The sequence below is a fragment of the Lichenostomus cassidix genome, chromosome 2 (assembly GCF_008360975.1).
Source record: "Lichenostomus cassidix isolate B80296 chromosome 2, HeHo_3.0, whole genome shotgun sequence".
Taxonomy (NCBI): domain Eukaryota; kingdom Metazoa; phylum Chordata; class Aves; order Passeriformes; family Meliphagidae; genus Lichenostomus; species Lichenostomus cassidix.
The window spans coordinates 84,227,057-84,239,367 of NC_139482.1; the positions used below are offsets into that span (position 1 = coordinate 84,227,057).

The 12,311-nt window shown below is 34.9% G+C and overlaps 1 protein-coding gene across 1 annotated transcript in view; it reads left to right on the forward strand.

Annotated features, from left to right (window-relative positions):
* Positions 1 to 10,984, forward strand: part of VSTM2A (V-set and transmembrane domain containing 2A) — a 43,746-nt gene extending 32,762 nt beyond the window's left edge. The window contains exon 5 of the mRNA XM_085052232.1: positions 2,643 to 10,984. Within this exon, the coding sequence (XP_084908358.1) occupies positions 2,643 to 2,752 (110 nt within the window). The 3' untranslated portion in view covers positions 2,753 to 10,984. The remainder of the gene's footprint in view (positions 1 to 2,642) is intronic.
* Positions 10,985 to 12,311: the final 1,327 nt, after the last annotated feature.

A 12,311-nucleotide genomic window follows, 5' to 3' on the forward strand; every position in this document is an offset into this window, starting at 1 on the left:
TATTCTATGATTCTGTGAATATAAATCTTAGTGTTTCAAAATTAAACACCTAATACTGGTGAGGAATAAAATTACCCTTAGACATATAATTCCATGTGCAAATTATTCCAGGAGAATAGTTCTGCTTCTCTCTGAGAAGCACATAGATATGGCTACCACTGAACACTAGATCCTGAATAAGGTGGACCTCATTAAATTCTGCAAAAATGGACAGTGCAGAGATTTCAGAGATTTTTCTGACTGAGAACACAGAAAGGACCATGGTAATTGCTAAGAGTGCAATGCTGTATTATGCTTTTTTAAACTTGAAACAAAGTCTTGTTTAAAAATTTTCAATTTTTTTACACTATAGCTCCTATTTCCTTTTGAATAACTGTAAAAAACAGTATGTTTTTTTTCATAGCCTTTTCTGTGGGAGTTTTTAAATTTCAAAAGGAAGATTTTGGTCGTTTATCATCAAATTACTGCCAGCAATTCTTAGTGGGAAGAAAGGTAGCTGTGGTAGTTACCTCAATATACCACAAGTAGAGCATTAGCATTAGTACTAGCAGTTTAATGCGGAGTTAACTGAGACTTTTATTTTAAAATTAATAAGATATTGTAATGAAGGTGATTGACAATATTATTTTGCTCTGGTTGGAAGTACAAGCAGATAATTGTTACATACCAACAAAAAATGTCAATTTAGCCGAAGATATTGGGTCATTCTGCTACATAGAACCCTATTTAGGAGAAACATACCATGTATTTTTTTTTAAACTGACTTCTATCCTCATTAAATAGCACATATTTTAGGAGAAATAACCAGCCTAGTCTTAATCCTAATGCAATTACAACAATCTTTCTACTGATTCATTTGAGCAAGAGAAAATGGGACATGTGTGAAAATGAAGGAATGTAGAAAGTAATACATAAAAATGAACACATGTAGCTTGGAATAAAAGTTACCATCACTACAGGCTCATGTCTTTCAGGCAGGATCTATCATAGAAGCATATTTTTGCCTTTTCCTCCTCCTGCCCCCTTAATTTTCTGGTTTCTTCTCATACATCTATTGTAAAGGAATGTATAAATATGATGTGCTCAATTATTAATCATGTATCATTCAAGCCTAGCAAGCAGCTTCAGAAATAAAAATGCAGAGAAGACTTAAAATTATATCCCACTTCAGGAGTCTTACCTAAAAATAGCTGGTTCCTGTGTGAACCACATCCTGTTGATTTTTATTGCAGAAGTACCAGGCTGGAATTCTAAGTATTCACATACTGTAAGACATATTCATTTAAAAAAAAATTAATAAGTCAAGCTAATTCAATCCAATGTCAGGTAATTTTCTCTGCTGCACTGGTACAAATAAGAGCAGAGAAAAAAGTGAAAAGTAAGGAGTGGCAGGAGGAATCCACTATGTACTGACCATACCACTCACATACACACACTCACACATTCCCCAGCCTTGCATGGTGCATTGCCTCACTGTAGGGACTGAGTGTAACCTATGGCAATAACAAGGAGGAAAGAGGAATTTGGAGTGAAGCTGAGCAGAAAAACAAAGGGAGGAAAGGTGTTTTCTCTAAGTATGTAAATGAGTGGTTTTTTGTTCTTCTCCTTCCAATACCCAAATAAGTAATTCCATATTTTCATTGGAAATAAATTTATTCACCACAAATAAAGTCTGTTTTGCTGACTCCATATTGATCCAAAATTTTTCTCATTCTTGTTCTTCCTCTTCTTCCTCTGTCATACTGAGGAGCAGAAGTGAGAGAACAGCTGAGTGTGACATAGGCTGCAAGCTGGGACCAACCCATCACACCTTCCTTTGTTCTGGAAAAGAAGAATGAAAAAAATAAGAAAAAAATTACAGTCTTCTCCCATATTTTTAGATGCAGAATGCCTGTGATGACGTGTCTGACTTTTCTTTCAATTTAAACAAATCCTTTCTGGTTGTGTCTATGGTTCTTGAGTGGATTGTTGGATCTCAGAGGCAAGTGACTCAAAGTCATGTATGAGACACTTAATAAAGTATATCTTCCTGCCTGGTTCATTCTGGGAAAATGTAGGCATTGTTTGAGCAGTGGAGTAATTTGCATTCAAGTGTAATCTCGGATTGAGCTAATTCCCATTCTGTCAGCAGTGAAATGGTCAAACTCCTCCTTCATCAATGTCAGAATGTTAGACCACTCAGCTCTAGATCACACAAAGAGATGTCTCAGGTTCTGGGTTCTTGTTTCCTTACATTCAGTTATAATAACTCAGCGGAGAAAAGAGTAGTTCTTTTCATCCAGCTACAATGTCTCTATAATTTCTCAAGAGAGTTACTGGCGTTATACAAGGTTAAATATCAGAAGGTGTATAATGGAGGTTGGTCAATAAACTGGTCATCTGTGAACTCAGCCTCCATAAGGAACAATCACAGAAGCAAACTAACAATGTGTATCCAGATGTCCTTACCATGTACTTGCCAGGGGTGACTACCTCGAACAAGTTATTTTTTCCCCTCATCACTGCCTGCTGATAAACATGATGGTTCTTTACAGCTTCCTTCTCTGTATTGCTTTCCTTCAGGGTGATTTGTTGCTGGGTCCTCTGAATGCTTATTTATTCATGCATTTATTTTTCATTGCAGCTCTTTATGTCTCTTGTAGGAAGGAAGAAAAGGAAAAGGGAAGAAGAAGATTTGATGTGTCTGTTGACTAGAAATATTTGTCCCCAGATGGAAATGAGTAAGGTTGTTTGCATGGGGAGCTGGGGTTAGAAGGCAGACAGTGCCACCTCAGAGAGAAAAATTAAGACTACTTTTCTTTAGAGCACTGCCTTTGAAAAATGAGAGTAGCAGTATCAAACCTTCCTAGAAGCCTCTCAAAGACTAAGATTTTGTGAGCAGCAAGCTCCAAGCCAGCTAGAGGCTGGAGCTTTTTTATCAATGAAGGAATCTTGTCAATTTAAAACAATCCCTTCACTAGTTTTCATGAGAAGAGGAAAGATATGAGAAAGAAGAATGATATTTCAAATCTTTAAAATAATAATTACTTAACCCCAAAAATATCACTAGTCAAGAAAGGGCATTCAGAAGAAATAGGAAACTGAATGCATTTAGAATTTGGTCTTGAAACACAAATTATCATGTCTTTGAATAACTACTTGCCGTAGTTTTCCCTCAGTTAGCTAAGGGACTTCAGTAGTGATAAGAGAAATTTTTTTTAGCTGGTAAGAGGGTTTTCAGTGTCAAGTTCTTCTCTCAGAATTTCTTCTAAAACTGATTTTGGAGTGACAAATGGCAGGCATTGTAAATTGCCTCCCATAGTGCTATGACAGGAGGTGCAACTTTTCTTCAGAATCATTCTGAGAGGGGATAATGATGGTCTTAAATAGCATGGGGGAAAGTCACTAAAACAGGCTTAGACCAACAAGAGTGAAAATGTATGAAAAAAAGGAGTTGAGATTTTGTAAAACAGAGAGAAAAAAATGACTGGTCTGCCGTGAATGGACAAAAAGCAGAAAATAAGGAAAATTCTGATAACAACAAACCTCTTATGAATGGTTCAGAAGAGCAGGAATATTAAACACAAAATTTTCCAGTTTATCTGATGAGAAATTTGATTAGTTTAACAATCAACCGCCTCTGTACTTAACCTGTTCTGTGGCACTGGCTGAACCATGTAACATCAAAGGAAAACAGAGATAAAGAGAAAGCACTCCTAATCACTTACTCAATTCTTGCATGGTAGAGGAACATAAATAATCACATAAAACTCTACTCAAAATCAACAGAAATAACAACTCTAAATAAAATCAACAGAAGTATATTGATCTCTATGAATTTGTCACATCTCTCTCCAATTATTCTATTTGGTGAGTGCTAAATTGGTAATCACACCATACAATTAATTATACTTTTAAGGTTTCCCAGACATTAGAAAACTTTAGCACTTTATATACATGTTTTTATTTAATTAGAAAATGTGTCTGCGATTTCTGTATTCTGACCCATGAAGCTGACTTGTCATTTTCCTTGCGGAAAAGAAAAAAATGAATGGAGAAATGATAGAGGAAAATAAAACTGCAAGTGGCATAAAGTAAGATGGACAGAAATTGTTTACTCTATTTTCCAAGGCAGGAAACAAGAAGTGTCAAATTAAGCCAGGAGGAACACATTTCAAGACAGAGAAAAGTAGGTGCAAAAGACCTTGTAAAGACTAATGTGGATCCAAGAAGTTCATGTAGGTTGGTGGATCGGGAGACTGAAAAGGTTTATGGAAGAGAAATTCGTGGTGGGTTGCAAATTAATAGGACCACATAGACTCAGGAGATTTTCAATGTGAAAATAGCTGGAGCGTGAAATTAGCATTACACAGAAGTGTCATTTTATAACCTTGTCCTGCTCTTCCTTTTTCAAGCCATTCACTTGTGGATGTTGAGGGATACAGAACACAACTCGGCCTTTGGCTTGAGCCACTTCAGCTGTTAAAAGCGCATTAGGTTCTATAACTGCTGTCACTCATTGATGTCTCCAAGGGAAACTAAGTGTGTCCTCAAATTTATTTGACTCTGTGAATGTAATATAGTCTAAATAACTAATCCATGAATTCTGAAAACCTTTTTAATAACCTGCTAGCTTTATTTCTATTCCTACTGATTTCTTAAGGGATATTTATCACATTTTGTGTGTATTATCCACAACCTCTATTGTGACCCTATTTCCTCCCCCTGTTTCTTCTGACAGTTTTTCACTTCTATTATTCCTACCACTCTCAGTTTCTAAGACTTTCTGATCTATATGCATTGAGTTTTACAATTGAGCTGAAATAACCTTCTGTTCTCCTTTTTTTTTGTCTTCTACCTGTAGACTGAAAATTGGCAGTACTTTTCCAGTCAGGTATCAGCTTTCATTTGTGAACAGTTTTTCTTGGATTCAAATTCTCTTTTTAATCCTGTTCTTTGCATTGTTTAGAATAAACTTTAGATAGGTAACTAAGACAAACTTGTCAATCTCTACAAAGACAGCACAAAGTAGAGGAATATTTTAAATATTTCATGGTCCCTGGAAAATTCTGCAGGTAAAATTTTAAAAATAAATTTTAATCTTAATTTTAAAACAAACGTTTTATTTCCATAGTTCTATCTCCCAACAGCAACCAGTCTGCTGTACCTGGCTAGTTTAGAGGACATTTCCTTGGTCAACACTTAATCTCTTCCTGGCCATACACATCAAGCTAATCTTGTTGCCAATTCTTTTCCTGTCCAGTTCTAATGTACTTTATAAACTAAACATCAGGATCACTTTATCCTACACTGAATTTTATTCACATCTCAGCTAAAACATAACTGTCTGGAAACATTCTGCAACACCTTCATAACAATTTAAATCCGAAGAGATCAACATACTAAGGTGAAAATGTAAGGATAAGTTTTCAAATATACACAAGCTAAGTAGCTAAATTAGTGTAATGATCAGTATACTATCTTTACATTTAAGGACGCAACCAAGGAAAAGTTATTAATCTATAATAGGCAGATGTCTTCATTTTATTTGACATTTTACTTTTATGACTTAATATTTAGTAAACAGATCATTTTTTAAGAGTAAACATTTACCACTCATGTATATGATAACATACTTATTTCCTTCTTCCAGGTTAGAGAATTATTATGGTATTAAGATACTGCCATATGGTAACTCTGAAAATACTTACTCATTCTGGTAACAATGCTACAACACTAGTTCCAAAACAAACCCAGCTTTCAGCATTAAGCATTGGAGTGGCAGGCAAGATGTTTCCATTTGTGTCACCTGAATTCTTAAGAGTTGAATGATTTAATTTTAAATTAGTAAATAACTAATAACTAATTTACTAATTTACAAGCAGCCTTGCTTTATACAGTGCTGTATAAAACTACATCCTCTTTACTGACAGCATCCAACTGTATATATTATGGAAACTCAGAGCTGTCAACTTCCTTGCTTACTTCTAAATGATTAAGATTCCAAATAATTTGTAATACCAACCAGCATACTGTTAATAAAAATCAGTTAAGTTCACCACATGGAATAATAGCTGTAACAATTTTCACTTCCATTTAAAAAAAAACAGACAAACTTTTACATAAAATATACCTAAAACTTTGGAGCATTTATTAACATTATTCAGTATGTCAAACTCCAACAGAAAAAAGAATCTTACTTCAAAAACCATCATCCAGAACAACTACTATCAAGAGAATTATTTCTTCCTTCTAATTTGTGCAATACTATGGCTTAATAACATGTATCTGTTGAGTGCTCTAAATTTATCTTTTCTTTCTGTATATATCTACATGTACAGCAAGACTGGAAATGGTTCAATGAAAAAAGTGTGCAGTATACAGTGAAGGCTTCTCTAAGTAATTATTTACCTACGGAACTTGGATAGCTGAAAGTACATTTTTCTCAGTGTTCTTTTCATTTATCACTGATTTACTGAAAGTGACCAGGGTCTCTGTCATTAGAGGATTTAAGAAACAGATGAGACAAACCATTATCAGAAAGTTTGTTGTACAATTTGTCCTGTATGGGAGCAACGAAAGGAACTTGGTGGCTCTCAAGGTCCCTTCATCCTACATGCTAGGCTTTTACAAAATTTAACAGCAAACTCAAAAGTGAGAGAAGACTTTGACAAATTTGAGCCTGCACAAATGCCTTATCATATCAACGATAGCTTTTTCAATAAATTCCAAACCGTATAGGATTAAGCAACACAAACTTGAGAATTCTATATTTTTAGTCCAAAAATATTCCATATTTTTAGTCTGCAATATATTATATCATTAGAGCATAAGTTGTCAAAATATGATTACAATGAATATTTCAAATATATTTGAAAGTGTATTTGGACACACACACACATTAAAAGTATCAGACAGCAATGTGTAATCAATCTAAGTTGTCAAATATGTTTTGAACACGATGTTTGTAGCCCAGAGAGTTGCTCAGTGATTTGTAGAAGGGCCGACATCTGGATCATTATAGTATCTGTATGAACAAAAAATAGGGTTGATTTCACAGCCATTTTTGACCTCTCTGAATAATTTCAATCTGACGTTGCAAAAACTCTTCCCCCAGCAGACAACAGCATTGTACTCATGTCAATTATTGTAGGCAGTCAATGTATGGCTGCTGAATAAGTGATTCAATCCTTACAGAATTGGTATTTAGATCTGGCATCTGTTTTTCTTGGCTTCTTTCTCTGCTGATTCTGCCAGCTTCTTAATCTGAAACCCTTGCTTTCTCTTACATGCATAAACATTTTTCCATTTCCTCTCAATTTTCTGCAGCAAGCAACAAGTTGACCTGTCTTCTTTTCTGTGATCCTATTTTGTTCAGACACAGTGTGCAACACATTCTATAATTCTATCAAGGATATTTCAACCATTAGAACATTGATTTGATTAGAACATTTGATTTTGGTTCCACACTCCGTTGCTCCATATACAAAGGACTGTGAGACAAGATGAAGGAAGATCTGAATCCACCATAAAAGGTAGAATACTTGAGCTAACAAGAGGAATTTTCCCTCCCATATATATATTCCTTAAACTTATCAGAAAAAAAGTGCTAGGACACCACAAAAGACATTCAAAACCTGCAGTTTCAAAACTAGAAAGTCTGCGGAGGCATCAAAAATCTTGCTGATAACAGATTTCTACTAGGATTTTCACAGCCATTTCATCACCTCCTTCTCTTTAATTTAGAGGCAGTAAAGGCCATTTCATCTCTGTGTATCCACAGAACCTTAACAGCTATCAAACTTAGATCCACCAGCTGCCTAAACATTTACAGGCAGTGTCAAATCTAGCCACGGTACAGAATAGCATGAGACAAAACAGTGTAGAGTGTAATATAGCGTAATACTATATTATATAGTGTAATTCAATATGGTGTAATGGTACTTAAAACTGCCCTGGATCCTCTGATAACCCACCCACATTCAGGCAGAGTAGTTCAAAATGTAAACACATTGATAATGGCCGGGGTTAAAGACAAATTGCAGGACTAAAAATCCCTCAGCTATCACCCTGAAGGGCATTTCTAATGTTAATCCAGAAATATAATTAGGCAGCCTGACAAAAAAAAATAAAATCCCACTCAAAAAAACAGGTAAGGTCACTAAATTAAATAGATTACAGCTAATGTGTGGAGCACCACTAATCATATGGAGCTGTATTCACTGTTCACTTTAGCATTACGAAGCGAAATATTTGCAGGGAATGTAAACAGAAAGAGAAGATAGTGCACAATTAAGTCCTTGGAAATGGAAAACAGAAGAACAATTGGTAATGATGACCACTATGACCAACATTTCCTACACAGATGCACATGCAGGTGGCTCACAGACACAAGTAGATGAGCTCAAAGCACATTTTTGGGAGGGCTTTCAAAGACGTTGAAGGACTGCTTTCCATGATAATGAGAGGATGGAAAAAAATTCTAGAGGCATCTGTTTTGCAAGGATCTTGTGTAATGTTTGTTCCAATGCTATGGATCCCTTGCTGTCACCACTGATGGTAACAAAAACATACTTGGAGAAAAACAGAATCTTAAAACACCAAGGGAGGTGGTTCTAAATAAAAATTTTATTATTACTTATTTAGCATTGCTTCAAGAAAGGTCACAATGCTCTTGAAAATATGCTTAAGTTTCTGTAAACCTTTCAATAACATCAGGGCAAAAATTATAGTATGACTTGCCCTTTCTGGTTCTTACTGAGACTTCAGAAAATTACCTCCTCATTTCAGTGTAAGCTTGCCTCTTGGACTTTTACAAAAGAAAAAAAAAACAAAAACAAGCCAACAAATTATTTATGATCACCAGAGGTATAAAGAGTATATTTTCTTATTTTCCCAGTGGTATTGATAAAATTCCACCTAATCAGTCACTTACCCATCAGTCACTTTCAAAATCCCTTCCAATTTATAGTATATTATTGAATCCTGCAGTACAAGGGCCTGTTGAGCCAACTGCAATTTCTTCTACTGGGCTGTTCAATTAAACACCACTACTTTTCCTTGTGCAAATAAAGGGCTTTTTTTTTTATATATAATTTTTTTCTAATTTTGTGGGCTTTTTCGTCCTACTTTAAAAAGTTGGTCTTCATTAGTTTAAATACTTGGTGGATTTTGAAGTGCTGCACAATTCACTTCAAGATCTGAAAGTAAAATTGCGAGGCTGACTTTGGGAATTCCATTCAAATCCAACAGATGAATTCTTAAAGTCTGTGTGAGACCTGCTACTTGACACACAAAAGAAGAGAGACTCTGCAGATGTCTGCTTCACACAACCACACATAGTAAAGGTGTGCTTTTCCCCTTCCCTCCTTCTCCAGGCAAAACGAACTTGCACATTTTGCTCAGAAACATTTCTCTGTGTGTGACTGGTACCCCTTGCTCATGACCCTTGGTAATGTCCTGCCAAGGATCCCCAGAAAAACCTGTCTGTCCACATACAGTCTGTTGCACCTCATCTTTGAATATTCTTGGCCATAAATTCCAAAATTTCATACAAGTTATAATAATTAGGGCAGGCTTTTAGAGAAAAGTGGAACAATTTCAGAGAGGTTGGTAAGAGAGGAGAATCAAGTAGGCACATAGGTCATTTGGCTTGACAGATTTAAGAATTTTCTACCATCTGCCAAGATTGCAGTTAAATATAGTAAAGTTGATTCCTGACAGCATATGTCAGCAAAATTTTCCAAAGCTTTTACAGTCCCTTTAATAGAAACATTTTTAAGAGCCATGCCATTGATTCTTACCCTCTAAATGAGTTATTTACTGACCTTTACTGACTATGAGCAACCTTAGTAAACATTTCAAATATGAGTAGAATATTTATTTTACTAACCAGTACCACCTTTTCCTTTTTTTTTTACTGTCTATCACCATATAAATGAAACAAGTTAAAACAATATGCAGAGAATTCTTTTGAGAAGCCAAATTATATTCAGATGACTGTTCTCAAGAGAAATAGCTTTGGATTTAGGGGAGAATTACTGTTCTCTTCAAATCTTTCTTTTCTGTCTTGTGTATGCTCCCATCACTCTTGTGATTCCATAAATTCTGTACTGAAATTATATTAGCCTTTCATAGGCAGTATACTGATGAGAAAGAGAGGAGAGCAGGATCATCATTGTCTTGGTGTTTCCGTGTTGAGGTTTCTTTGTGATAAACTCTCTAAGTCCACCACCAGTGCTATTCATTAAATAAAAAGATTAATTAATGAGAAAACCAGTCTGTTTCATCTTGGCTAACATTCATAGACCAATATGGTTCTTCTGATGCTTATGAAAGTTCCATATTAAAAATATAATTCCATTTAAAGAACTCAGATTTCCACAAATATGCAAAGTTTGCTCTGCCAAGTCTCCATTTGTAATTAAAATTAAACAGTGCTCCTTGAAAAAAAAAAAATTCTTATAATTGATTTGTAGTTTCTATATGTGACAACAATGGGTAGAATTATTTTTACCTATAAAAATAACCTACATCTTACTCTATAAGATGTTTTTAATGCTTTGTGTTATTTTTTTCTTGTGGTTTACACAAAAGCAGTTTGTCAAGATGATATTATGGTCTGTGAGTCCCAAGCCTAGTTCTCAGCTATAAGCAGGAGCAACTCTGAATCCATTTGAACAATATCAAATTACAGCCTTAGGGTCTCATTCTTTCTTAATCATTTGAAGTGAGACTGTCTCCTGAAAGGCCCAGGTTGATTTCAAGCTCTGATTTGCTTCGATCACCTCTGTCTTTTTGTGGGCTTGCAAGATTACGACATCTAGATGCTCAGTTAACAACATCACTGTAAGCAAATCCTCTTCTAATTTGATTTTATAGTTTGGATTTTGCAGACACTCAAGATTTTGGTACCATTGGCTGCATATACTAGCATTAGCTGAGCCAGTTTATGAGCCTACCTATGACTGTACATTATGAAACAGTTACCATGGGTGAGTTCTGATGAGTTTTAGCAATGAGGAATGTGTCTCTTCTCTCACAGTACAAGTACAGCTATTTGATTTTTTATGTTACTGAAGTTATATTATTCATCTTTGTCTATACATCCTAACTCTTAGGATAGTCTATATCTTGCATATTCTGCCACCAGATGTATAGCATGTCTTCTCCAATCATTCCTTCCTAAATCTGATTGTTATCTCTCATTTACATAATTCTCAAAGTTTGGGTTTTTTACTCCCTTGGATTTACATATTTTAACTTGATTAATTGACCTGATATTTTGCTGCTAAATCTGAACAACTACAATCAGGCACAGCAGGAATAATATTAATTTTTTTCCTGGTTTTCTTGAATTTCAACAAGTCCTACCGCAACAATTAGCTAGTATGCTTCTCTTGCTTCCTTTTAATAATGTTCTAGCATTCCATGAGTTTTACTCAACAAACAGATTCTTAGGACAAAAAGTCCACTGCATTTTCACAAAAGCTTTCCATCTTTCTTCTGAAACTGTGAAGTGCTTTTCTGTGGTTCACTATGAAAAAGGACATACCATGAACCACAGGTAAAAGAGAATAATTATTTATTTGAAGCAACGGCCTACAGATACTGTAGCAGAAGAATATCACTATTTCTTCTTTTATTGCCTTCTAATTTCTACATTATTAGAATGCAAATGGGTTATAAAAGTCAGTGTGGTATTTCCCAAACAGAAGCATGAATGGAAAAAACCAAGAGATTATCTTAGCTGTTAGCTGAACTCTAAATTTATTATTTTAACTAATAGTAAGAAATTTGGGATCTATAGATATGTTTCACTTAAAAGAGTTTCTGTTCTATTGCAATAGAAGAAGCAAAATATTCTACTGATTTCTATGCTTTGAACTGCTGATCACCTTCTACAGATATGCTTAACCAGATCATACGTCAAAAAAAAGGGCACTTTCCATAAGCTATGGCACCTGTTGGTGTCATTTTAGAGGAGGACTTGGGAGAGAAAACCCTATTGGGTTTTGGTTGAGGGCCTAGAATCACAGAAAACCTGGAAGTGAGACATAGCTCAAGAAATTCAATCTAGTAGAAAGTATTGGCTATCTCACATAAGTCTATGTGGAAGATTTTCATGTATGGAGAGACAATGGTGCAAAAAAGATTAAATTTCTTGAAAGAGATAATTTGCTTATTTGATATTGGCAGGGAATTTGCATATGAAATTATTCAAATTTGCAAATGGAAAAGACATAAATTTGCACCCAGTCTGTAAAAATTCAGAACTATTTTATAATTTTAATGGGTCTATTCTACTCATTCTAGCAGAACAAGGAAAAATA